This window comes from Tiliqua scincoides, chromosome 14, assembly GCF_035046505.1.
Source record: "Tiliqua scincoides isolate rTilSci1 chromosome 14, rTilSci1.hap2, whole genome shotgun sequence".
Lineage (NCBI taxonomy): Eukaryota > Metazoa > Chordata > Lepidosauria > Squamata > Scincidae > Tiliqua > Tiliqua scincoides.
The window spans coordinates 965460-992260 of NC_089834.1; the positions used below are offsets into that span (position 1 = coordinate 965460).

Here is a 26801-nt window from a genome sequence, read left to right on the forward strand (position 1 = left end):
GCACACCTGCTTGGACTTGAGACGGCCCAAGAATAAAGGACTGGATCTCAGTTACATATTACACCCGGTGGATATGGGACCCACGCAGATTTATCATTAACCGAGAGGCTGTGCCAGGTGATATAAGAAGTGCAGCAGCCCAGGGGCAGGAGGCACAGAAGCGGGCAGGATGGCGACCCCGACGGCAACCACTGGCCTGACCACTGACCTGACCACGGGGAGTTCCCCAGTGGATCCTGGCGTGGCCATCAACAACCCTGCGGATATCGCGGTCATCATCATCTATTTCTTGGTCGTCCTAGCAGTGGGCCTGTGGGTAGGTCTGGGCTGTTCTCCTTTCTTACCAGCATTTTGTGTGTGGTGGTGCAGGCTATAACAGAGCAGAAAGAGAGGTGCTTGGGGGTGACATTTGCTATGGAAGGTGAACGATTGCTGGGCTGGGGCACCTCCCTTACAGGGAAAGGCTGCAGTGTTTGGGACTCTGTTTGGGACTTTTTTTAGACTTGGGACAGCCTGAGGGGGGCATGATGGAGATATCAAAATTATGCATGGGGTGGATAGAATGGCTAGAGGAGTGTTCTTTTACCTCTCACAACAACAGCAGGGGGACAGGGGAAAAAAATATATTTCTGACCCTGCATGCAGTTAGCCTGTAGAACTCCTTGCCACAAGATGTGGTGATGGCATCTGGCCTGGAAGCCATTCAAAGGGGACTGGACAGGTTTCTAGCAAAAAAGTCAGTCACAGGTGACAAGCCATGTGCAACCTCCTGCTCCAGGTGCAACAGGAGTGGCAACAGGATGTGGGTCTCTTGTTGTGTACCCCACCCCAGAGGCGTCTGGTGGGGCCCCTGTGAGATGCAGGAAGCTGGACCAGATGGGCCTTTGGCCTGATCCAGCAGAGTTCTTCTGATGCTTAACATGGAGTATGGAGGATTCCAGTGAGGGTGAATTCACTGAGCTGTGGACCAAAGTGTTTGGGATCAGGACAGAACTGGAGAGAGAGCCAGAAGGAGGTTGGGTGGGACAGCAACAAGGGTACAGGCAGAGGGTGCCACAAGAGCGAAATGGAGCACAGAAGAGAGGGGGTGGCAAACCGAGTCCAGGGTCTGGTGTGGGGCAACAGTGGGAAGGAACGATTGTGCAGTGAGGCAATGGAAGGAGAGGCTTGAACATCCTCTGAGGAGGGTGGATGGATCAATGTCCTTGGCACTTTGGAAGATGACAGCGCCTACAAGGGGGAGGCAGCAAGGAAGGCTGGAGCTGGGAGAAGGGCTGACTCATGACCTCTGCGACCTTCAAGGGGCAGAGTTGCACTGCCCCCCCCCCAGAACCCCTGAGCATCACAGGGCTGTGCTGTCCCCAGGCTGCTCCATTCAGCCCTCCAGGACTGGGAGCAGACTGTGGGGTGTCTGTTGCCCTCTCCCCGTCATGCAGAGTGCTGTGAAGTTTTGGGGTACAGACTGGAGCAGGCCAAGCAAAGCTTTCAAGGGAAGCAGACTGATTGCTCCAAGGCAGGGAGGGGGCTCCCAGCAAGCCCACCCTCTTGCTTTGCAAATGTCTGATCTCCAGTCTCAAAGGGGCTGCTTGCAGTCATTAGGGGTGGAGCAAAAGACAGTCTGCACATGGTCAGAGGCACTCTCACCATCACTTCAGGAGGCCTTGAGGAGCTAAGCCCTAGAAAGGGAAATAGTGCAGGGGTTGGTGTAACTGGGAGGGGGAACCAGTCCCAGTCACCAGGGCAGAGTGAGGGGGCATTGGCAGCATAGGTGTAAAGTCAGTCCCTCTCCCTTGCAGGGGTCTCTAAACCCACGGAGAGCCTTTATCTGGCCCACAGCCAGCCTCTGATCCCCTGAGAGCCTCTGGCCCAGTTGACCAAACACAACCAGAGTTGTGCGTGTGAGGTGGGGGAATGGGGGTCCATTTAAGTGTGTGCTTTATTTCTTGGGCTGTGCTGGTGCTCAGAGAAATCCTGGACATTTGAGCCCATTCATTCATTCATTTCAGTCATATTCATCTAAGTTCCATCTCTAATGTATTTATTTAAATTTTATTTATAATTTTTTCCCCGGCCCTCAACACCATGCCAGATATTTGATGCGGCCCTTCAGCCGAAAAGTTTAGAGACTCCTGGGAGAGGGGCCCCAAGACAGACAGAGCGCCCTCCAAGGAGCTGCAAAGGTGGTTGGCAGAGAATGGATCTGAGAAGAAGCTCGGCTGGGTGGGGAAGAAAGGGGAAATGACAGAGCCGCCTTTGGGTGCTCTCAGCCACTGGAATGACAGTCAGATGGGACACACGGGTGGCTCCCTATGGCTGACCAGTTGCAGCCAGCAGGGCCAGCCTTAGGAGCTGTGAGGCCCCATTGGAAGCATTTTTGCAGGGCACCAGGTTGGCAGCCAAGGTCTGCAGAATCTTAGAGGTATAAATGAAATTCATCCTAGACCAGGGGTGTCACACTCGTTTCATACTGAGGGCTGAATGGCATTCATGATGCCTGCTGAGGTCCAGAAGTGATGTCATTTGGCAGGAAGTGATGTCCAACAACTCATAACCAAAAATGAACACTTTTTCTCACTTAGGATTTCATTAGCTACAAATGACAGAAGAGAAAACACACAAATCTGGATCGTATCTCAAGTTATGGGAGAGCCCAATTTTCGTTAGGGCTGCCCTTTTAGCAGTAACATCTCAGCGCTGCTCAGCAGCTGAGAGCCTGAGGGCCGGATGAAAAGCTTGAGCCTGAGGGCCGGATGAAAAGCTTCCGCAGGCCACGTCCGGCCCCCGGGCCTTATGTGTGATTCTCCTGTTCTAGACTTTAGATCTCGAGGGTAGAATGGAGAGCAATCAAAACATGTGCTTAAAAAGTGCATGTGAGTCAATGGAGCAAATGAACCTTAGCACATTTTAATCTAAAATGGCATTCAAGACTAGATCACTCTAGTGCGGGTCCCAATTCAAGGCCCAGTGGGGAGCCATTGGCTTCAAACCTTCCCGGCTGCCAGGGGGTGGCCAGGGGAATTCAGCAACTCTGGCTGGAGCCATCTGACCCGCCAGAGGCAGCCCTGAGCGTCAGTGTATTGTTAGCTATCTGATGCTGCCGTGCCCTGCCTGGAGCCAATGGCACAACTGGCTATTCCTAGCACAGAGATACCCCTGCGGGTCCATGTGCCAGGCAGAGCTTCCTGGCTGGGCCAGTAGACAGCAGTGCCAAGTTGTGCTGAGGCAGACCATGGCGCCCAGGCCTGGTGCAAATCCAGCAGGAAGGCTGCTTGTTGCTGCTGCGGCTGGGTCAGCAACCCCCCACCCCCAAGTCATGCAGAAGGGAGGAGGGCACTGCAGGCAAGAGCCAGTCCGGGGCAAAGATTCAGGAAAACCGGAGAACCGAGTGGTGGTGGTGGAGAGCAGCAGCCAAACTCTCGAGTGGTGCTTGGAGCACGGAAAGTGCCAATTGCCAAAGGCGGAGGTGAGACAGCACTTGCCTGCCAGATGCAATCCAAGCCTGACTTGCTCCAGGGGGTCCCCACAGCTACCACCGGAGGCAACACTTGAACCCAGGAACGGCCACTTCCTGCAGGACAGGCGACACTCCTGCTGGGTCATCCAGCACTGCCCAGGTCCTGTCCAGGGGGGCTTTCCTGGAGATGGATAGTTTTCCCCTCCAAAATGTCTTGCTTCTGTGCCCCCCCCCCCGCAGCAACTGTACTGCAGCACCAGGGGATGCAAGGGGATGACTTTTCCCCTCCAGAACCATGACCACGAGCAGTATGCTTTGTACAAAAGCAAGTAGCAACAGAGAATCTCATGGCAGTGGCTGCTCCCGGGTAGTCCAGTCAGTGCATGGCTGAATTCCAGGCCCACTGCTGATGGATGGTGGACTGGCTTCCGTTCGGTTTGCCTGTTTCTGTGGACACTCAACCCTCAGCATTCCACGAATAGCAAAGCAAACCGTCTTTCTGCTCTGCTGCTCCCCATTTCCGGTGGGCAAGTATTGATTTTTCTATTGCCTGTGCTGTGGAATGATGGAGATTCACTTTGGAGCCTGGGCTTCCGGAATCTTGGCAGGCCCAAGGGGGCCAAAGCCTGTGCTGTGACTTGCCACTGGCGCGAGATTAAATCATAACAGATTCTTGACTGTGCGTTGGTATGAAAGAGTTCATCTGCACAGAGAAAAGCGCAATCTCAGTTTCCTGCTTCCTGACACAGGCCAGGGCAATAACTGCAGTGCTTATAGATGTCTTTGACAATGAGTGTTGAAACCAGAGCTAGGGTCCTAGCTCATGAGAACACAAGCTCATCAGAAGAGCCCTGCTGGGTCAGGCCCAGGGCCCACCTAGTCCAGATTCCTGCATCTCACAGGGGCCTACCAGGTGCCTCGGGGACCACCCAAAACCATATGATTCTATTGCCACTGCCTCGCATCTGGCATTCAGAGGGAGCCCACTTCTAGAACTAGGAGGTTGCACATACCCATCATGACTTGCAACCCATGATGGACTTTACCTCCATCAACCCCCTTTGAAAGGCATCCAGGCCAGGTGCCATCACCACATCATGTGGCAAGGAGTTCCACAGCTCAGTGCATGCTTAGCATGTGGCTGGCACACAGATCTCAAGTAAGCAGGACTGGTATCTGTGCCTGAGGCTTGCTAGAGCTGCTGCTGCCAGTCAAGCATTCACAATACTGAATTTGAGGGGTCAAGGCCGGACTCGGGCAAGGCAGTCCCATCCAGTCCTGTTCAGGTGTGAAAGCTCACACTCCCCAGTGCAGCACTTGCTGCACATCCAGACACGTGCCTCTTCCCTTCCTCCCTAGACATGCGAGCATCTCTCAGAAGGACGCAGGGCATTGCCTGCTGCTGGTCTAGCTGGCTCAGTCTTGGCCACAGAGAGAGGCACCAGCAGCCAGTGGTTCATGCAAGAACCTTTCTCTGCCCTACCTGGGAATACTGCCTGGAAGTGAGTTTGTGACCACCTGCTTTCTCACTGAGCCCCTCCCCCATTTACTGACCACCAGTGTTCACTGGTGAGATTCTCTGAGTCTTCAGGTGGATCCTCCAGCCCACCACTTTCTCCTCCTTCCTTTTCAATCCATGGGACAAGAGGAGGCAGTGGTGTGGATGGTCCACTGAGGGGTCAGTGCTTGGTTTGTTCTCTGAGGAACAGGCAGGCACCCCGGTCTCCATGGCAGACCATGGGCATGGTGGTGGCACCCAACCCTGTACGGAATGGTCACAGGGCCTCTTCTGTTTATTGGAAGATGAGAGGCACATACCCCTGGACTATAAACACCCACCTGGCAAGGTCACCAGTGTAGTTTGAGATCAATGGCACGATGAGGGAGGCACCTGCAGTGCGCCTGGTGATTTGCTTGCAAGAACAGCAGTCTGGGGAGGCGACACTTGTGTCTGGGATGAGTGGAATGACTGCCTTCTCCATGAGGGTTCAGACATTGAGTCTGCCTTCCACAAGTTTGCTTCCTTCAGGGAACTGGCAGCAAAGGGGATGTTTGAATTCGCACCCCTCTGAGACTGTTTCTTCCCGTCTGAGCAAGTTGGAATCAGGGGCTGGGCCTCGGCTGCACTCTTGGGACATTCGGGAAACCAAGCTTTCCAGAGGTGCCAGGGGCTGTGAAATGTCCCACAGCCACCACTTGATGGGGGGGGGGGGGCTCTTGTCTCTTGCAGGTCATTTCTGCAGTGCTGATTGCAACACCTCTCTCCCCATTAACGCCTGTAATCTGGAACTGTGAGGGTGAATTCAGACCGTAGTCTCCCCAGCAAAATTATGACCTTTTCTCTTCACTACACATATTTTTTATTTTCTGCGTGTCTCTCCTGCCCTTCCCCTAAGGAGCGTGCATACCTTCCCCTAAGGTGGTGCATACAGTCCCTCTCCTGCTCCTCTCTCATCACCCTGAGAGGGAGGTGTGGCTGAGAGATAGCGACTGGCCCAAGGCCACCCAGGAAGCTTTGTGGCTGAGCCGGGGTTTGAACTTGGCTCTTCCAGGTCTGAGTCCAAACACCATGCTGGCTCTCAGGCAGCTTTTTGGTCATGTGGAATGTATTTCGGGATAAGCCATGAATTCTGTGTCTGTTGTCAGCCCTCACATCATCCCTGCCTCTTCTCTCCTTCTAGGCCATGTATTCCACCAACCGGGGGTCTGTGGGCGGATTCTTCCTTGCTGGTCGAAGCATGGTGTGGTGGCCGGTGAGTTGCTCTCGAGAAATGCTTCCTCCTCTGATGCGAGGTGTGCTGGTGTTGATTTCTCCCCTGCAAAAGACGGTCATTGCATCGTTTTCTGCAGCTCTGAGGGACTGGCTTCCATCCAGCCAGGGCAGGCTCCTTCGGGGCTTTGACTCAGAGGTGGCCTGGCCACAAGGATTGGCAAGAAGGACTGGTTGGCTGCATGCTTGGATGGTCTCCTATGGGGCAAGGTGGGCAGGCTCAACCTGTGCACAGGGGTCAACCACAGGCTCAGTGTGTCCTCCCCCCTCGCTGCTTGTTATCTTCCGGAGTTCTTTTTTTCATGTGGCAGCCATTGCGTATTCAAGTCCTGCCCCTACTCTCTGAAGTGGTACAGTCCAGGAAAAGCATTGCCCCTGCTGACTGTATGGGGGGGGGAAGAGGTGTGTGTGCACAGAAGAGGGCCAGGGATGCCCACACATGCCCTGCCTCTCCAAGAGGAAGGGGCTCCTTGCAGCTCAGCCTTGTCCAGCCAGTGATGAGGGGAAGCGCAGTGTGATTGGCCTGCCTCTGAGCAAGGCTGCCATACTGGGGACTTATCCTTTAGAAAAGAGTTGGCGAAGGAGGGGAGGGGTTGAGGCATAGAAAGTTCTGCAGGAAGTGGAGCAAGTGGAAGTGGACAGAGACCCAGCACAAGAGGAGCCAAGGGGAGTCACCCACGGAACTGGGAACTGCTGGGAGATTCATTGCTGGCAAAAGGAAGGGCTCCTTCAGGTGTGGTGATGGAGTGGGAGAGGAAATGGAGAGGGGGGGCCGGAACTGGACACTCTCAGGCATCCCTCCCCTCCCCTCCACACTTCTGCTTGAGCCTCTCCAACTTTTCCAGTCCAGGGAGCAGAAAGGGCAGCAGTGGAGATGAGAGGGCAAAAGGTGGGGAGCACCTCTCACCAGCCCACAGCCTGAGGCCCCCAGCTCAGTCGGCCTCCTGGATGGGCTGGCCCTGGGTTCAAGGTCCCAGGAGATGCTTCCTCAGTTACCCTTTGGAAATGACCCAAATAACCTTTGCTCTGCCCACCAAGTTACTGCCTCAGCTTTGCTTTTAATGTAAGTGCAAGTAAAACAGTAATCAGGTTTTGGAAATCCTTTTGTGTTTGGTGGAAAGACCAGGCCCCATGGCCTGCCAGGTGAGTGCTTTGAGCCTGCAAGGTTTCTGTTGGGAGCTGTCAAGCAAGGAGTCAAACACGGAAGCAGCTCAGAACTGCTGAGAGACCAAACAAAAGGCAGTTAATCATTTCTGGGGAGAGCATTCCTAATGACCAGGCATTAAGCCTTAATCACTGATTGATGGGCAGACCGATAGAGCAGGTCAGAGAGAGAGAGGGAGAAGAAACATGAGAAGCAACAGCAGAACCAGGGGACAGCCACTAAAACTGAGTGTCAGGAGAGGTAGAACAGACAAAAGAAAATATTTCTTTAGCCAGTATGTCAGTGTGTTGGTGTCTGGCCTAGATGCCTTTAAAAGGAAATTGGACAGATATATAGAAGAAAAGTTCATCACAGGTGAGAAGCCATGGAGGTTCCGTGATCAGGATGCAGGGCTCTTGTGTGTCCCGGAGGCAGTATCTGGTGCGGCCCCTTCGGCCTGATCCAGCAGGTCTCTCCTGAAGTTCTTAACAGGGTCCCCGGTCCTGGCACCACCCCTTTCTCTGCAGCCTCCAAGCTCAGCTGTTGGAAACAGAAGGTGGGCATGAGCCAGGATTTCACTCTGCAGCCTGGTTCTGATTCACCTTCGGAACTCCTTGCCACATGATGTGCAAATGACATCTGCCCTAGATACCCTCGAAAGGGGATTGGACAGCTTGATGGGGGGAAAGTCCACCACAGATTACAGGTTACCATGATGGGTATATGCAATCTCCTGGTTTTGAGAAGTAGGCTATCCTCCTAGCAAGCCGGGTGCAAGGGAGTGACAGCAGGGTGCAGGTGTCTTGTGGTCTTGGATGCTCCTTGTGACATCTGGTGGGCTGCTGGGAGGTGCAGGAAACTGGACTAGGTGGGCCTTTGGCTTGACCCAGCAGGGCTCTTCTGATGTTCTTAGAAGCAGGCCTCTGTGGGTCAGGGAACCGTTCCCCCTCTATTGTGGGAGCAGATGAAGCTCCACAAACCACAGGGTCTGCATTAAATGCATTGCAAGTGCCCATCAGTTTGCCATTAGGTTAGCCTCTGGCTCCTATAGGAATATAGACTCCTACAACAGTCTGCCATAGTGAGAACTTGGCACAGATAAGCCTCAGTAGCTCAGTCACAACACCCAGGAGAGGAGGAGCTGCCTTTGCACCCCTGGGCGGGTCCCCAGAAGATGCAGCCAACAGGAGTACAATGTCCAGAATGCCCCCTCCATTTTGCCCATTTGAATCCTCCAGGTTCACCAGCAGAGGCCTCACTGGGGTTTGCATCACCTGGTGCAAGACCTCACTGTGTCACTCCCATGACAGAGCTCGTCCCGTACCAGACCATACCGAATAAATGACAGTATCATACATACAGCAGCGGCATCACTAGGGTTGGTGTAGCCCCCGTTCACTTGATTTATTTATTTAATTACCCAACCAATCAGTCACCAACAAAAATCCAGTGGCCACTTGATGCCACTCACACAACTGAATAAGTGCCCAACCCTCTCCAATTTTTGTAGAACACAGATATTTTTGCATGGCTTGTTTCATTACATTCTGCATTAAATTACCCATCCTGTGGAACTCCTTGCCACAGGATGTGGTGCTGGCGTCTAGCCTAGACGCCTTTAAAAGGGGATTGGACGAGTTTCTGGAGGAAAAATCCATTATGGGGTACAAGCCATGATGTGTATGCGCAACCTCCTGATTTTAGGAATGGGTTAAGTCAGAATGCCAGATGTAGGGGAGGGCACCAGGATGAGGTCTCTTGTTATCTGGTGTGCTCCCTGGGGCATTTGGTGGGCCGCTGTGAGATACAGGAAGCTGGACTAGATGGGCCTATGGCCTGATCCAGTGGGGCTGTTCTTATGTTCTTATGTTCTTATTGAATGATATAGAACAGGGGTGTCAAACCCGTTTCATATCAAGGGCCGAACATCATTCATGGTGCCTGCTGAGGGCTGGAAATGATGTCATTAAACAGGCCATAACCAAAAATAAGCACTTTTTCCTCACTTAGGAACTCATTAGCTGCAAATGACAGAAGAAAAAACACAGAAATCTTGATCATGTTTCAATATATGGGAGAGCCCAATTTTCATGGGGGCTGCCCTTTTCGCAGTAACACCTCAGCGCTGCTCAGCAGCTGACAGCCTGAGGGCCAGATAAAAAGCTTCTGTGGGCCGCAACCGGCCCCTGGGCCTTATGTTTGACGCCCCTGATATAGAACATGATGGTACCATTCAAAAATACCAAGACTTGCACCATTTTGGTCAGTAGTGGTGTCACCCAGTGTAGTCCACCCCACCCCCACCCCCAGTAACACCACTGGAGGGCACTGAAAGGGTCAGAAACCTCCAATCACCTGGGCCATCTGCAGAGGATTTGGTGCCAGGAATGCACAGAGACTCCTTTGTGATTGTCCTCCAGGGACCACGTGTGTGTGTGTGTGTGTGTGTGTGTGTGTGTGTGTGTGTTTAAACTGGTTACATCCCTCCTCCCTTCAGCTCCAGAGTCTCCAGGGCACTTACAGAGAAAGGTCAGGCAAAAAGCAGTCAAATGCCTACAAACTCACACTGGCCAGAGAGCAGAAGGGGGCAGCATCCAAGCCACGTCAGGAAAAGATGGAAGGCATCTGGGAAAGGTCCAGAGGTGGTTGTGGGGTGCCAGGCAGCACATCCCAATGGCCAGCTCTTCTGGGGCCACAGACCGGCACACGTGTGATGAAGACTGTGGAGCACGTGGTGCTGGGAGTATGATGCAGTCACATCATGCTCATTCCTTGAACACTCCAAGATCCTTTGGGAGGACAGCAAGGAGGGAAGTCAGCGCATGATCCATGAGGGGGTTGTGGAGAGCATCAAGAGACCCTTGAATCTCCACCCTGCTTGGCGCAAGTACCTTCTTGCTATGGGAGAATACAGCCATGGCTTCTTCCAGAAGGTGCCATCAATGACCACTGGTGCAAGCTGCTCTCACTGGCTGCCTCTCACCAGGTGGTCTGGATTGGCACCATCCGTGTGCCATCTGCTTGCTGGGCTTGGACCAACAGGGTTCTCTCTCTTGTCTGCTTACAGATTGGCGCCTCCCTCTTTGCCAGCAACATTGGGAGTGGGCACTTTGTGGGCCTGGCTGGGACAGGGGCAGCCTCGGGGATCGCCATTGGAGGCTTCGAGTGGAATGTAAGTGCCTCGCCTGCCAGGCAGGGAGTTGGACTAGATGACCTTGTAGTTCCCTCCCAACTCTGTGAAGTTATAAAATCACAGCCAGATGTCGAATTCAGTTCCCAGCTTCCTGGTGCTTCTTGCCCAGAAGTTTTACCTGACCTCTGCTTGGGTGTGTCGTCTTGGAATGGGGAGGGGGGATCTCTAGGGGCAGAGGTCTCAGAAGACCTGCACTTAGAGCCCCAGCAAAAAGAGACTGCAGTGGGCACCTATGTGACTCTCAAGGAATTGTGGCTGCTGTGGCAGAGGGAGGCTGACGACATTCTGTCTTTCGCTGGATCCTTGCAGGCCCTGGTGATGGTGGTGATTCTTGGCTGGATGTTTGTTCCTATCTACATCAAGGCTGGAGTAAGTACACAGAGCAGGTAACCGACTTCCTCATTCTTGTCAGGCACGTGTCTCATTTCCTGGGTATTGCTGAAAAACCCAGTTGTGAGAGAGCAGAGTCCTGCGCAAGTCTGCCCTCAAAGCCCCCCCCCCCTTGCCCACAAAGTCTTTGCCTCGGCTCCTTCGTTCCTGACTGGAATGAAGCCCGAGCACCTGAGGCCTGGATTTGTTCACAGTCTTCCCTCTGTCCCCTCCTCTGTCATCTTCAGTCTGTGGAACTCCTTGCCACAGGATGTGGTGATGGCACCTGAAGCCTAGATGCCTTGAAAAGGTGATTGGAGAGATTGGGTATTTGCACCCTCCTGGTTTTAGAAGCAGGCTATCTCAGAATGCCAGCTGCAAAGGAGTGGCAGCAGGATGCAGGGATTTTGTGGTCTTGTTTGCTCCCTGAGGCATCTGGTGGACCACTTTGGGATGCATGAAGCTGGGCGAGATGGACCTTTGGCCTGATCCAGCAGGGCTCTTGTGTTCTTATCTTTGAAGTTTTAATTGTAAGATCCTCGGAGCAAAGAAGGACCTGTCTTTGGAAACTCTGTCAGGAACTGCGAATGTTGAGTGCATGACAACTGCATGACAACTGCCTGCCCTTCCCAGACCCCACTTCCTCTTCTCCTCCATTTCCCTCTCTCTGTCCCACTTCAGGGAGTGGGAGGACAAGGAAGAGCAGTGGAAGTGAGTGGGTGGAGATGGCAGTCCCTCCAATCTGCTACCCGAGGCCGCTGCCTGAGGGCCCAATATCCAGCTTTCCAGCTCTGGTGTAGCCACAATGCAGGCAGAAGTCTGCGGAAGTCACATTGTATTCTGAGAGACCCCTTCCATCCAGCTCATGTGCTTTGAACTGTTGCCTTCGGGTAGACGATACAGAACTATTTGAGCAGCGCCACACGACTCCTGAACAGTTTTTATCCCGCAGCCATAATTACGTTGAATAAGGCGGTATAGTTGTTACCCTGCTCCTGGGCATTATGGTCTGTTATACTGTTTATATATTATGATGCATGTCGTATAGCAGGGGTGCTCAATAGGTGGATCGCGATCTACTGGTAGATCGCGAGGCAAAATTAGTAGATCAGGGAGCTCTGTCTCTCCAAACTGTTAATATGTCAGTTTCGTCTAGTGACTAGACGAAACTGACATATTTAGCTGACACTAAACTGACACTGAAACTGACACTTTAGCTGCTCTTCAGGCATGCAGCAACAAAACTGAGGAAACTGACTAGACTCCAGCAGGGGCTCCATGTTAAAGGGGGTGTCTGTCAGACGCTTCCTTCCCCCCTGGTAGATCTCCAGGCCTTGCTGGGTTTCAAAGTAGCCAAAAAAGTGTGAGCATCCCTGTCGTATAGAATGTGTGGGTGAGTGCGTAGAGTGTGATTGTTGGAACTAGTACATATTTATGCTTGTATTTCAAAGGTGCATAAATTTCATTGTGCTGTAGCACAATGACAATAAAGTTACTACTACTACTACTACTACTACTACTACTACTACTAATGCAGCCCCATGGTAAGGGAACACATGTTCCCATATCTTGAGAAGGCCTGAGCAACTGCCCCTCCATTGCAGGATGTAGCAAACACTCCGCTGGCATGACTGCCCCAGCACTGGAAAATCAGACAGGATTGGGCCCTCAGTTAGCCTTCTGGGTGGGCCAGCCCTGTACATACCCTGCTGTGCCTTATCTGTGATTGCTACACGCTCTTGCTTCCCTCCTCTGCAGGTAGTGACCATGCCGGAGTACCTGAGGAAGCGCTTTGGGGGCAAGCGGATTCAGATCTACCTTTCAGTCCTTTCTCTGCTCCTGTACATTTTCACCAAGATCTCAGTGAGTTTCATTCATTCATTCATTCATTCATTCATTCATTCCAGTATTCGACACCCTTCACATTTTGGTCCAAAGTGGACTCTCAAGGTGGTTGACAGAAAAAGAAAATAAAAACTGCGCACACATTCCTGCTCTGAGAACGCCTCTGGTGCCACTTGGCCTGGCCTCTGCTGTGGCAAGGGGGAAGCTGCTGACCTGAGAGTCCTGCTGGGCTGAGGCCGTTCTCTTCCACAGGTGTGAGGGGGAGGGGGAAGAGCTTTTGCATCTCTCGCCTCTACCTTCGGATCAGGCGTGCTGCTCCTCCTATCTCAGCAGTTTTCAGCCACTGCGCACTGGTGTGCCGTGAATGACCCAAAGGTGTGCCTCAGGAATCTGGAGGACAGCCAGGATGGTGCTGTTCTTTGGAGTCAGACTGAGACCTGGAAGATCCAGATTCAGCCGTGAAGCTTCCTGGGTGACCTTGGGCTAGTCACTTTCGCTCAGCCTCACCTACCTAGCAGGGTTGTTGCGTGGGCAAAAGGTGGAGAGGAACTATGGAAACTACCCTAAGGTCCTTGGAGGAAGGGCAGGATAAAAATAAGTAAAGAGGGCCATTGGGGGTGTGTGGTGTGCCTTGCCGATTGTCCAAAAACAGATGGTGTGCCTTGACAATTCTCAGCACCTCCTCAGTGTACTGTGAGATGGGCAAAGGCTGAAAGCTACTGTCCTGTCTTGTCACTGGCCTGGGAGATGTCACTGTGGATGTCCCTGCAGATATCCACACTGGGGAGGAATGAATCCTCAGCTGGAGGGAAGCGGAGCTACCAAGCAGGGAGGATGGGAGGGTGGCCCAGCTCCACAGCTCAGGAAGCTCCTGGCTAGTTGTTTGCATGCAGGCAGCAGTTGCCATGGGAGGTTACTCTTTGCCCTCAGAGCACTGGACCAATTAGCCCTAAAAGGCTCTGCCTTTGGCACCTAGCTGGCAGTGACTGATCTCTGTCAGGTTACTAATTAAACAGCAGTCACACACACACACACACACACACACACACACACACACACACACAGAGGCCTCACTCTCCAGTCCCACCTGTTTGCTTCCTTGCATTTCATCCCCCTTGCATTGTTTCCTTGCATTGATTTCCGTGCCAACGACATTGGTCAGCACTGCAGGGGCTGGAAGGGGGTGGGTGAAGCTGCATTTCCTCTGAGCAGGGATCTTGGAATTAGAGCCGGGCTGTTCCGGAGACGCTCCAGGGTGCACCTGCTTGCCTGGTCAGGCTGGGGTAGGCCCAGAATCTCTTCCTGCCCCAAGCATCAATTTGTGGTGCTTTCCAGACTCCATCATGATGTTGCAGTGGCCAGGCGGGATGGTGTGCCCCCCAACCCATTTTTGCCTTGCCCAAAGAACTCTGCCAGGTGGGCATGCAAAAGTGCACACTGGTTTAGTGATTTTTCTTGTAAACCATTTTGTGAGCTTTTTCGTTGAAAAGTGGTGTATAAATACTGTTGTTGATGATGACGATGATGGTGTGTTGACCATGAAGTTGCCAGACCTACCCACACCTCGTGGTCCTCTTCTCAGCAGCCCTTGGCGTGAAGTGCAAGGCTGAGAGAGAGCCACCCGCCTGAAGCCACCTGGCGGGTCTGTAGCAGGGGCAAGACTTGAACCAGAGGCACTTTCCTCTCCAACCTCAATCCCCCTTTGCCATCTGCAATAATTAACTCATTTATTAATTTCTATTTGCAGTGTATATACAGTGGGCACTCCTCATATGCAGGCAGAGCATCCACGGGTTTGAATATCCACAGATGTCAAGCCTGTGGCTGGAGAGCCTCAGAAGGCCTCCTGGATGCGACGGGGAGACACTGGTTTGCCAGCGTGCCCCCCCCTGCAGATTTCATTATCCACAGTATTTGGTATCCACAGTGACCCTCGAACGGATCCCCCATGGATTCCGAGGGCCTCTGTATCTGCAACAGTTAATTCTATTTTTTCTAACTGAGGGGCTCACCATCATAAGCCTTCAAGGGGTGGTCACATGTATCAGAAACGTCTCCTGGTCACCAGTGGTCAATAATGACACCAGGGCAGCTGAATATGACACTGACACCCCTTGCAGATCCTCATAAGGGGGGCTGAGATCACTGACCTCAAGCATCTACAGGCCTTTCCTTGGAACCTGCCTCGGTCATGAAGCGCCTGGCCCAGCCCCGGTGCCCAGACTGTGCTCCAGCAAAGCAGAAGGAAACCTTGGGGAATGGCTGCCTGTTCTGCCCCCCTCAGTCCTTTCTCCACTGTCCCTCTTGCAGGCACCGGTCGGGCCCTTGGTGCACCCACCAGAGGCCCCACCTGGCTAAACTGGCCTTGGACCAGCAGCTGTGGGGCTAGTGGAAGCACCTGAGGTGCCAACAGAGCTTTGCTCCCCTCCCTGCCCCAGCTGATGGGTGTACATGACCTCCAACCCCAGCCCTGCACATGCTGAGGGGTGATAAGGCTCTCTGGAGGGCCATAAAAGGCATCTAATGAAAGGCTTGGGTGCAATTAACAGAGCCGGACTCCCGGCCAGGAGGCCTTGAAGGGCTGCTCGGAAACACTCATGCGGCTCCAGGCGCTCAATCGTTAACAGCTCTGCTTTCTTGAGAGGCTGTTTTGGTGGCAGGTGTCAGAGCAGGCAACAATTTTTAAACAGCAACAAACAAATAAATAAATAAAACACAAAAGGGAAGGGTAAACTGCTGGGTAAAATGCAGCCTGCAGCTGGAAACAACAGAAAGGCAACTGGAATAAAGAGGTCTTGAACCCGTCACAATCCTTGTAACGAAGAGAATGTCCAGAGAGCTGAAGGGAGAAGCTGGTGGGCCTCACTCTGGCCCGAGCAGCGATAATAGTTGGCTGATGGCCCCTTTCTCCTGGCCGCTCTTCGTCACAGACCTCCTGGGGGACTGCCTGGAGGGTGGCATCTGCAGGCAGTGAGCCAGTCACTGGGAGACTGGCCCTTGTGTCTTCACCCCATGCCCTGGGACCCTGAGCCACCACGCCACACCAGGAGAAGGTGGCCAGTGGCACCACCAGTTGCTGGAGCAGGAGGGGATGGCAGCGCCTGTGTGCCAGCTCACCTCATCCTGCACAGGTATTCCCAGACCTCAGCCCCTCCCAAGGCGCACCGGAGAGAGCCAGCTCATTCTGAGCTGTGTGGATACAACCGCTCTTTGCTGCCCTCTGCCCTTCCCACATGCATGTGGGCAAATGTCTGTGGTGCAGCTGCTGGATGTCTCCTTCTCCCTGTGTCTCAGGCAGACATCTTCTCCGGAGCCATCTTCATCAAGCTGGCCACCGGCCTGAACATCTATGCTGCGATCGTCATCCTGCTGACCATCACAGCTCTCTACACCATCACAGGTGAGGCTTCGCGAAGAAAGAGAAAGCGTGGCAGTGGCACATCAGCCTTTCTTCCCAAGAGGGCTGCCAGGAGCTGTCCCCGTTCCTCACCTCTTCCCTGCATGTGCTGTGCCCTCCCAGGAGAGACGACCTGCCCCCGGCAGGTGTCACAGAGGCAGCTGGCTAATGAGCCCAGGCTGGGAGGAACCCCAGGGCGTTCAGAGCCTGCTGGGCTCAAGCCCAAGGGGGGGCCCTTATTTTCCAGCACCCCTTTTCCCACAGTGCCCCCCCAGCTGCCTCAGGGAAGGCGGCCTCTGCTGTCTTTCCCCCAGTCATTCAGCTGCGACTTGGTCTGAGCTCTTTGTCATCTGTCCCAGCCAGGGGCTGTCCCTGTGCCCAGTGGCAACGCTTTCTGCCAAGTCCGTCTGCGCTGCGTGAAGAACTTTCTTTTGTCTGTCCGGAATGACCTTGCCAACTGATTTCAGAGGACCCCCCCCCCGAGTTGTAGTCTGGTGAGGGCGGAAATGTTCTCTCTCTCGACGCTCTCCAAAGCACACGTGACTTTTAAAAGTGCTCTCTCTTTCTCCCTTTTTTCCAAAACAAAAGCAGCCCAAATGCTTTGGTGCAAGCTGAGTGCTGTGAGGTCCCAGGGCACTGCAGCAGGCCCTGTTTATCCCTGGGCTTAGCACGCACAGATTTGAATATTCATGATGCCAAGCTGTGGCTGGAGGACCTTGGAGGCCTCCCAGACGGGACCAGAAGTGCTTTAGTGGAAACGGAAAAGGTGCAAAAGAGAGCGACTAAGATGATTGTTGGGCTGGGGCACCTTCCTTATGAGGAAAGGCTACGGCGTTTGGACCAGTCTAGAAAAGAAACACCTGAGGGGGGACATGATTGAGACATACAAAATTATGCAGGGGATGGACAGAGTGGATAGGGAGATGCTCTTTACACTCTCACATGACACCAGAACCAGGGGACATCCACTCAAATTCAGTGTTGGGAGAGTTAGAACAGACAAAAAGAAATATTTCTTTACTCAGCGTGTGGGTGGTCTGTGGAACTCCTTGCCGCAGGATGTGGTGACGGCATCTGGCCCGGACACCTTTCAAAGGGGATTGGACAAGTTTCTGGAGGAAAAATCCATTATGGGGTACAAGCCATGATGCGTATGCGCAACCTCCTGATTTTAGGAATGGGTTAAGTCAGAATGCCAGATGTAGGGGAGGGCACCAGGATGAGGTCTCTTGTTATCTGGTGTGCTCCCTGGGGCATTTGGTGGGCCGCTGTGAGATACAGGAAGCTGGACTAGATGGGCCTATGGCCTGATCCAGTGGGGCTGTTCTTATGTTCTTAACTACAATTCCCAGGAGGCCTTGCAGGTCTCTTGTTACCTGGTGTGCTCCCTGGGGCATTTGGTGGGCCGCTGTGAGATACAGGAAGCTGGACTAGATGGGCCTATGGCCTGATCCAGTGGGGCTGTTCTTATGTTCTTAACTATAATTCCCAGGAGGCCTTGCAGGTCTCTTGTTACCTGGTGTGCTCCCTGGGGCATTTGGTGGGCCGCTGTGCGATACAGGAAGCTGGACTAAATGGGCCTGTGGCCTGATCCAGTGGGGCTGTCCTTATGTTCTTAACTACAATTCCCAGGAAGCCTTGCAGGTCTCTTGTTATCTGGTGTGCTCCCTGGGGCATTTGGTGGGCCGCTGTGACATGCAGGAAGCTGGACTAGATGGGCCTGTGGCCTGATCCAGTGGGGCTGTTCTTATGTTCTTAACTACAATTCCCAGGAAGCCTTGCAGGTCTCTTGTTATCTGGTGTGCTCCCTGGGGCATTTGGTGGGCCGCTGTGACATGCAGGAAGCTGGACTAGATGGGCCTGTGGCCTGATCCAGTGGGGTTGTTCTTATGTTCTTAACTACAATTCCCAGGAAGCCTTGCAGGTCTCTTGTTATCTGGTGTGCTCCCTGGGGCATTTGGTGGGCCGCTGTGAGATACAGGAAGCTGGACTAGATGGGCCTGTGGCCTGATCCAGTGGGGTTGTTCTTATGTTCTTAACTACAATTCCCAGGAAGCCTTGCAGGTCTCTTGTTATCTGGTGTGCTCCCTGGGGCATTTGGTGGGCCGCTGTGACATGCAGGAAGCTGGACTAGATGGGCCTGTGGCCTGATCCAGTGGGGTTGTTCTTATGTTCTTAACTACAATTCCCAGGAAGCCTTGCAGGTCTCTTGTTATCTGGTGTGCTCCCTGGGGCATTTGGTGGGCCGCTGTGACATGCAGGAAGCTGGACTAGATGGGCCTATGGTCTGAGCCAGTGGGGCTGTTCTTATGTTCTTAACTACAATTCCCAGGAAGCCTTGCAGGTCTCTTGTTATCTGGTGTGCTCCCTGGGGCATTTGGTGGGCCGCTGTGAGATACAGGAAGCTGGACTAGATGGGCCTGTGGCCTGATCCAGTGGGGCTGTCCTTATGTTCTTTCAGAAGCAACCAGAGGCAACCACTCAGAAGGCTGTGCGTGGCCTCCCTGCGCCTCAGAAGGCTTCCCAGATGCTTCTGAAAGGCACTTCCAGTTTGCCAGTTGCCCCCTCCCCCAACGGATTTGATTATCAGTGGAATTTGGTGTCCATGGGGAGGGGGGTCCTGGAACGAATTTCCTGTGGACACCGAGCGCCCTCTGTCTTTCTTTGGGCCAAGGGGTGCTAAGATGCTAAGGGTGCTGTGAACCAAGAAAGTTTGGGAACCTCTGCTGTATTGTCTTCCCTCGCAAAGCGGAGTTGGGAGGCATGGAAAGGGGGGCTCATGTACGGTTTGCTCTCCCCTCCCCTTTTGACCCCCAGGAGGACTTGCGGCTGTCATCTACACCGACACACTGCAAACCGTCATCATGCTGGTGGGCTCGATCATTCTGGCATCGTTTGGTAAGTGGCGGCGCCTTCCAGACTCGAGAACTGCAGGGCTCATTCGCACAAGTTGAACTCCAGTTGCAGACTCACACAGACTGTGCGCCCCCAGGGGAGGTGCTTTCCCCCTGCTCTGTCTGACCCAGCTGATGTCACTGAAGCACACACTTGGCATGAATAACCGTCTGTGTGCATGTGTGTGAGCACATGTGAACCTGCTTCTTGGCTCTGGCTGGAGAACAGGCTTCCCTGAAGGATGGCCTTGTCTTTTGCAGCTTTCAGAGAAGTCGGAGGCTACGAAGGCTTCATGGACAAGTACATGCAGGCCATCCCAGGAACCACCAGTTACGGCAATGAGACGTATAAGGCAGAATGCTACACCCCCCGCCCGGACTCCTTCCACATCTTCCGGGACCCCATCACTGGTGACCTCCCATGGCCAGGACTGATCTTTGGCCTGAGCATCCTGGCCCTGTGGTACTGGTGCACGGACCAGGTGTGTCTTTGGAGAGCCTTGGTCCTGGCTCCGCTGTGGAGGTGCAACAGCTGCTAGGGGTCCCCCCCCATAGGGACGCCATGGCTTGGGGCCATGAATGCTTTCCTGGTTAATGTAACAGCGTATAGGGTCCAGTTCAGAGCCAGACTGCTGCATGGAGGTAGAGGGAGTTTAACCCTTTTATTCTGCATCATCTCATGTGAATCCCCCCCCCGCAAGCTGCTGTGGACCCCTTCAAGTGGCACAGCAGCAAGTGGCCCCAGAGATTTTCAGCAGGGAAATGGTCTGGAATAAAAGGGTTAGCCACCCTCTGTCTCTGTAGGGTGACTCCAGTCTGGTTTGGGTCCCTGTGCAATGGTTGCAATATGATGGTAAAAGCAGCCCCTCCATGAGATGATTTAATGCCACGCCCCCCATGGCCCTCGGGTGCAACCTGTGGGGCTCCTTTGATGGGGCAGGAGTCCATGTGCCCAGTAGCCATGTGAATTTCCAGGGGGGTCCTCTGAGGACCTTCACGCCCCCTCCTCCCTCCCGCAGGTGATTGTCCAGCGGTGTCTGTCTGGCAAGAACATGTCCCACGTCAAGGCCGGCTGCATCCTGTGTGGCTACCTGAAGCTTCTGCCTATGTTCCTCATGGTGATGCCTGGAATGATCAGCCGCATCCTGTACACAGGTGAGGCCCGGCTGAGCTCCTCCTTCACCCTCCTGCAGGGGGCGCTGTGTTCTCTTCCCATGGTGCCCCTCTTCCAGGGATCTGGGGTGCCGCTCAGGGCTCCTGTGCTGCGACCACTGGGGGCACTGTCATATTTTGGCTGCATTGCTCTTCTCCTCAGACGAAGTTGCCTGCGTTGTGCCCCAGCTGTGCAAGGCCATTTGCGAGGCAGAAGTCGGCTGCTCAAACATCGCCTACCCCAAGATGGTGGTGAATCTCATGCCGAATGGTGAGGGCCTCTGGCCGCGGCCACGGAACTGGGAGAGCAGGGCTGGCCTGTCCCTGAGACCGACCCCTCAGGCAGAGGCCTGGCAGGGGCAACTGCCTCTGCCTGCTCACCCCACTGTAGCTCCTCCTCTGGGAGTGGGGGCAATTTTTCTTCCCCTTGGGGGTCTGATCCGCTGCCGTCTTTCCCCTCCCTCCCACCACATGTGTTGCAGGGCTGCGGGGTCTGATGCTGTCGGTCATGCTGGCCTCCCTCATGAGCTCACTCACCTCCATCTTCAATAGTGCCAGCACCCTCTTCACCATGGACATCTACACCAAGATCCGCCGGAGGGCGAAAGAAAGAGAACTCATGATTGTGGGCAGGTGAGGCAGGAGGGTCAGGGTGGGAGGACACCTGGGGGGGGCTCGCGCTAGAGTGGCTTGCAGCAGAGAGGGCACTCTAGGTAGCCAAGGACACCCCAAGGAGCTTCCTCTTGACAGGGACCAAAGACCGGAGCTGCGAGCGCTTTCTTCAGAGTTCTGCCTTTTATGGAGCTCAGGGCTGTGCACATGATTCTGCCCAGCCAGACATTATTCTCACAACAGCCTTGTGAGGTAGGCTTGGCAAGAGAGTGACTGTCCTGATTGGCCTTTTCAGCCACACTAGACGCTGTGCCAGAACCACCTTTCAGAGCGCGATACCATAGTCTTTCGAGACTGAAGGTTGCCAATACAAGACTGTCCTGAGGTCCCCCAGGCAGCTTTGTGGCACCTGGTTTTCCTAAGCCAAGTTCAGTGCCTGGGTGCTCCACTGTGCCATCCAGCACGCAAAGGCTGGGCACCCGGCCGAATCCCTGGAGGCCTGCGACACGGTATTCAGGGTGCTGATGCAACTGCCTTTGCTGGATGCCAGGCTGCAGCCAGTGTTTCTGGGCTAAACTGGCAACCCAGGGCTGCCCCCCCTTCTCATCTGTTTCGACTTTGTCACTGAGCAGAGCAAAGGGGTTCCTTGAGAGCCAGAGGGATCCAAGGAAAGGGGGAAGGCTCTGATACAGAACACTGGTGGTGCTGCAGTGCCTCCTTGTGGACATTTAGGATCATTGCATATGATGGACTAGAACTGCAATTTTTAATCCATGGACCAGATCATTATTATTAGGGCCATTGTGGGAGGTAAGCTCCCCACTGGCAGGGAAGTGTGCCTTGCCAATTGTCCAAAAATGGATGGTGTGAACAGACAACTTTAGCACTCTCTCCGTGTGCCATGTGATGAAAAAGGTGGAAAATTGCTGGACTAGAAGATGTCATGCCCTAGACTGCTCCTGGCACTTACTCCCTGTGTAAATGAATTTCCTCTCGAATGGCATGGCTGTGCCATGGAATTGATTCCACCGCTTACAGAATGAAACTTGCTTTGTTTTTGCTTGCACTGAAACATATGTTTCGAGCTGTGCACTGGTACAAACACAAATATTTAAGGACTGCTCTATTGAAGCCCAAGTGAACGTAAGAAAACAAGAAGAGCCCTGAGGGATCAGGCCAAAGGCCCGTCGAGTCCAGCTTCCTGTGTCTGAGAGTGGCCCATCAGATGCCTCAGGGATCACTCAAGACCCCTGCACCCTGATGCCATCCCTGGCATTCAGAGACTGAGCTTTAAAATCTGGAGGTTGCATATAGTCATCACAGTCTGCAGCCTGGGATGGACTTTTCTTCTAGAAATTGGTCCAATCCCCCTTGAAAGGCATCCAAGACAGCGGCTATCACCACATCTTGTGGTAAGGAGTTCCGCATATTAATGACATGCTGGGTAAAGACATAGTCAAAGGAATTAAAGAGTCAGGGGGTGGGTAAGCCACCTTGGTTTAGAGGGGAGATCAGAAGGACTCACTGAGGGTTTTCAGATACTGGTGCAGAGGAACGCAATGACTGCTTCTGAGCCTCCTGCCTGCTTCTAACGCCACCTGCAGGATCTTCATGTTGGCCCTCATTGGCGTGAGCATTGCCTGGGTCCCCATGGTGCAGTCAGCTCAGGGCGGGCAGCTCTTCGACTACATCCAGTCCATCACCAGCTACCTGGGCCCCCCGATTGCAGCCGTCTTTTTCCTGGCCATTTTCTGCAAAAGGGTTAATGAGCAGGTAAGTGAGGCAGGGCGGCTCCTTTTGGGGAGGGGGCATGTCACATGCTGACCCCCTTGCCTGAGAATACCCCAGCCTCTGCTCCTCCCACTTTGCAGTGCTCTAGCTCAGCACCCCGCGCTCCCCCAGGTCACCCCTGCCCGATGCTCCTGTTGCACTGCTGGCCGGGTGCTTCTGCCGTCAGCCTCACCGCCACGCTCTCCAGTGTTAGGACAGGGCATTCCCAGGACCCTCCCCCCCGCAGAGCCTGTCCCCCGGGAAAGAGCCTCCCGCTGTCCACTCAGAAGTCAGCAAGACTCCCTGTGTCTGTGGGCTCAGCCTTGACCAGCGTCATCCCCTCCTCCCCTTTTCTTCTCAGGTGGCTTCTGTTTGTCAACCTCCTTCCTCTCCTGCTGTACATCAGGGCTCTGCCCACCCTGACCTTAGGACTGCTGCACCCAGTTGGCAGCCTCTTGCGGCCAGGCCTGCAAGGTCCGGCACCCAGCCCTGCCCATTGCCTTCAGTACTGCAGCTGCAGAGGGAGGGAGGCAGGCCTGGTGTAAGCCTGGCACAAGGACTGAATGCTGCTTATGCCTAAACAAGACACAGGCAGGCCCCGTATCCATGGATTCTATGGCTACAGGGGACCCCCGCGTGCCCCCCCATGCGTTCATTAGGGTACCTTTTTATGTCTGTAGTAGTGCTTGCAGGAAGGGTGTTTCTTGCTTAAACATTCTGGCTGGACAGAAGAGTTCCTGCTTCCTGTTAGTCTCTCTGTCGTGTGCAGGTGCCTGCAGTGGGCGTGGGGTGGTGGCATGGGGGCACTGTTTATTCAGGGTTGTCTTGTACCCTCAGTTTTGCGGGGGGGGGGGGGGGAGGTGATGATGACAGTGGAACAGAATTCCCACAGATGCAGCCCCCTGCCTGTATTTTCTGAAAGGCCTCACCAGACTCCACTGAGCCTGGTCAGGAGAGCCCCGATGGGAGCAGAGCCCAGCTCCTGGCAGCCGGAGTTCTCCCCACACTGCCTTCCTCTGCAGGGGGCCTTCTGGGGCCTGCTCATCGGCCTGCTCATTGGCCTGGCGCGGATGCTGACGGAGTTTGGCTACGGCACGGGCAGCTGCATGATTCCCAGCCAGTGCCCGGCCATCATCTGCAAGGTCCACTACCTCTACTTCGCCATCATCCTCTTCGTGATCTGCATCATCCTGATTCTGTCCGTCTCGTTCCTGACGAAGCCCATTGACGACGTCCATGTGAGTAGCCCCTTCCCCTTGTTCACAGCGCTGCTGGAGAAAGGCTTCGCTTGCACGTCCCCCCTCCTCCCTCAGGGCAGTGTCCAGGGTTTCCCCCCTGCCTTTTCACTTCACAACACCCCTTGCAAAAACAGGCTGACAGAGAGATGGATAAGAACCTCAGAAGAGCCCCTTTGGCTGGATCAGGCCAGGGGCCCCACCTAGCCCAGCTCCCTGTCTCTCCCAGTGGCCCACCAGATGCCTCAGGGAGCACACACGACAGCAAGATATCCGCATCCTGTGGCCCCTCCCTGGCACCTGGCATTCAGACAGCCTGCTTCTAAAACCAGAAGGCTGCACATACCCATCATGGCTTGTAGCCTGTGAAGGACTTTTTCCTCTAGAAATCTGCTCCATCCCCTTTTCAAGGCATGTAGGCCTTCAGGTGCCATCACCACATCCTGTGGCAAGGAGTTCCACAGGTTAATGACACACCGGGGCAAGAAATTTCAAACAAATATGAGTTGTCTGTGACTGATCAGGAGAAATGATACAGCTAAGAAATATCAGGCTCTCTGCTTTGTGCACCGAGGAGGGCTAGTTACTGGTGACGGGCACATCTTGCGCAGCACACGGGCAGGCCTGACCAGGGCAGCCTTTCTTGCCTTGCAGTCCCCACAGCCCTGCTTTGGAGTTGGGATGCACACCCTCTCCTGGGGCTCAATTCTTGCCCCCAGTGCCCAGGACGCTCCGCCCCCTCATATGTTTCCTCAGTCTTGGTTTCTCCAGCCTGTTTTATTTCATGCCCTGGTAGCTGTACCGTCTCTGCTGGTCCCTGCGCAACCGGACAGAGGAGCGCATTGATTTGGATGCTGAAGAGGAGGAGGAAGAGGAGAACATCAAGGAGGTCGAGGAGGAGGAGCCAGGTGTGTCTGCAGTTTACTTTGCCTTCCGCTGAGTCACTGTTGCATGAAGTCTGCTTCAAGCCAGGTCACCCCAAAACTGCCATCTCTTCCTAGCGCCCAGCCACGCCCCTTGCCCTGGTTGAGCTGTGACCCCCTAGAAGTGACGTAGATCACATAGTTTGGGCTGCATGCCTGATGCTTGAAAATGCACATAGCAGGTGCAGAGCCCCTGGTAGAAATTGGGGCCACAGCAGATGGGGAGGGGAGTCATTGCCCGCTTGTCCCTGAACAAACCTGCACGGCCACACAGTGGGATTCATGTCACATCCCATTCCCATCCGCTGCTATTTCCATCCAGACCCCTTTTCAGCTCAGAGGGAGGTGGGGAATTGCATGTGGTGTGGCTTGAGGCCTTTCCTCCTTTGCAGGGGGCCTGGAACAAGTCACCTCTATGGCACCCAACCCAGCTCATTGTCCTCAATACTGCAGGGGCTGGGCTGGGTTGGCCTGGAGGACTCTCTGACGGGCTTGTGCCTGGTATACCCGAGGCCCCCCCCCCCCCCCCCGGCAGCCTGACAAGTGTCTCACAGCCATTTCCTCAGCCCAGGAAACTGGGAATGGGATTTCTGTGAAAGGGACTGAGGATCTCTCCGTGAAAAACACTCCCAGCACTCACTCACTACTCACTCACTCACCCAAGAAGCCAAATTAGTGAAACTGCCACAAAACAGGCAGACTGGTCTGCGAATGGCCTGAGAGAGCTGGAGCCTGCAGCACCAGGCCAAATACTGCCTCCCCGGAGCTGGTGATGGGCCCTGATCTGGAAAAGGGAGAGGGGAGTGGAGGGGAGAGGAGTGTGGCAGGCCACAGGAATGGAGATGCTCTCCTGCACATTTCCTCCTGCACTCCGCCCCCTCTTCCTTTTCCAGCTCAGGGACTGGGGGGAAAATGGAGATGAGTGGGTGGGTAGACGTGGGTGCTGCTCATCACCTGCGGTGACCTCCTGGATCGGCAGGCCTGAACCGACTGTAGGGGAGGGTGATGATGGCAGTTTTTGCCACCCAACCTATTGTTCCAGCAGCATCCCAAAGAGAGAGAGAGAGAGAGAGAGAGAGAGAGAGAGAGAGAGAGAGAGAGAGATCTGGGTTGCAGTGAGCTACAGGCGCCCCCCCCCCCCATATCTGCTACCTTCCCACTCCATGGATATAAAAACTGTGGTTAAAGGGGAACCCTATACGTATTGTGGCACCAGGCACACATGTCTCTTCTTTTGCAGCCTCTTACAGAATGCTACAGGAGGAATGGGAGAAGCAGTGCCCCAGAATGCTAGAGGAGGGAGACTATGAATATGCTAACAGGAAGCAGGAAGCTTCTGGCTCTCGCTCTCTCCTCTAGCCAGTGTTGGAGTGTTTCTCCCCTGGGTGTTTCTCCTATTCCTCCTGTAGCATTCTGGAACAGGCTGCAAAGGAAGAGGCTGGCTGGCTTAGCGCTATAGTAAAGGAACACATGGCATGGGTGCATAAACTGGAGCAGAGAACGATGGCTAAGTGACTCCATGGCATGGGTTCTATGGATGGGGGGGGGGGGATACCAGCATCCTTTTCCCTGGTTGCCTCTTTGGGCTCTCACATTTTCGGCTTTTCCTGTTGTGTTTCTGTTGCAGTCGTTGACGAGGAAGCTGGCTGCTGCAAGAAGGCCTGCCTCTGGTTCTGTGGCCTGGAGGACAGCAAAGGCCCCAAGCTGAGCAAGGAGGAGGAGGCAGCCTTGCAGCAGAAGCTGACGGACACAGAGGAAAACCCCTTCTGGAAAAGAGTGGTCAACACCAATGGTATCATCCTGCTGGCCGTAGCGGTCTTCTGTCACGGCTTCTTTGCCTAGACGTGGTGCCTGTGCTCTGGGCACACTGCTGACAAGACAAACCATGAAGGTCGCAGACGCCCACTTGACGAAATGGCACTGGGAGACCTTCATCCTGATCAGACCTGTAACTTATTTGTGTCAATGAAGTTAATTCATGCAATTCAATCCAATCAATTAATTGCAAAGGTGACCGGGAAGCCTCGAGCCGGCGGGTGAAAG

At 54.1% G+C, this 26801-nt stretch overlaps 1 protein-coding gene across 6 annotated transcripts; it reads left to right on the forward strand.

Moving 5' to 3' along the window:
* The first annotated feature begins 217 nt into the window (after positions 1–217).
* Positions 218–26600, forward strand: SLC5A1 (solute carrier family 5 member 1). 6 transcript variants are annotated; one of them, XM_066610039.1, is made up of 15 exons: positions 218–316; positions 6136–6207; positions 10436–10540; positions 10871–10930; positions 12689–12793; positions 16070–16175; positions 18990–19070; positions 19328–19548; positions 20086–20221; positions 20382–20489; positions 20701–20851; positions 22435–22603; positions 23623–23838; positions 24632–24743; positions 26386–26600. In XM_066610039.1, the coding sequence occupies exons 2-15, from the start codon at positions 6139–6141 to the stop codon at positions 26598–26600; spliced, it is 1854 nt and encodes a 617-aa protein (XP_066466136.1). In that variant the 5' UTR covers positions 218–316; positions 6136–6138. The 6 variants fall into 6 exon arrangements, with proteins under 6 accessions (XP_066466136.1, XP_066466137.1, XP_066466139.1 ...); XM_066610040.1 differs by having other exon boundaries at positions 239–316; positions 24632–24754; positions 26397–26600; XM_066610042.1 differs by having other exon boundaries at positions 251–316; positions 24632–24745; positions 26397–26600.
* Positions 26601–26801: the final 201 nt, after the last annotated feature.

Excerpts from the sequence above, each read along its gene's own strand:
- SLC5A1 (XM_066610039.1), top strand. The coding sequence starts at position 6,139 with ATGTATTCCACCAACCGGGGGTCTGTGGGCGGATTCTTCCTTGCTGGT. Across the intron at positions 6,208-10,435 it reads GAAGCATGGTGTGGTGGCCG|ATTGGCGCCTCCCTCTTTGC; the intron begins GTGAGTTGCTCT and ends GTCTGCTTACAG. Across the intron at positions 16,176-18,989 it reads AGCTCTCTACACCATCACAG|GAGGACTTGCGGCTGTCATC; the intron begins GTGAGGCTTCGC and ends TTTGACCCCCAG.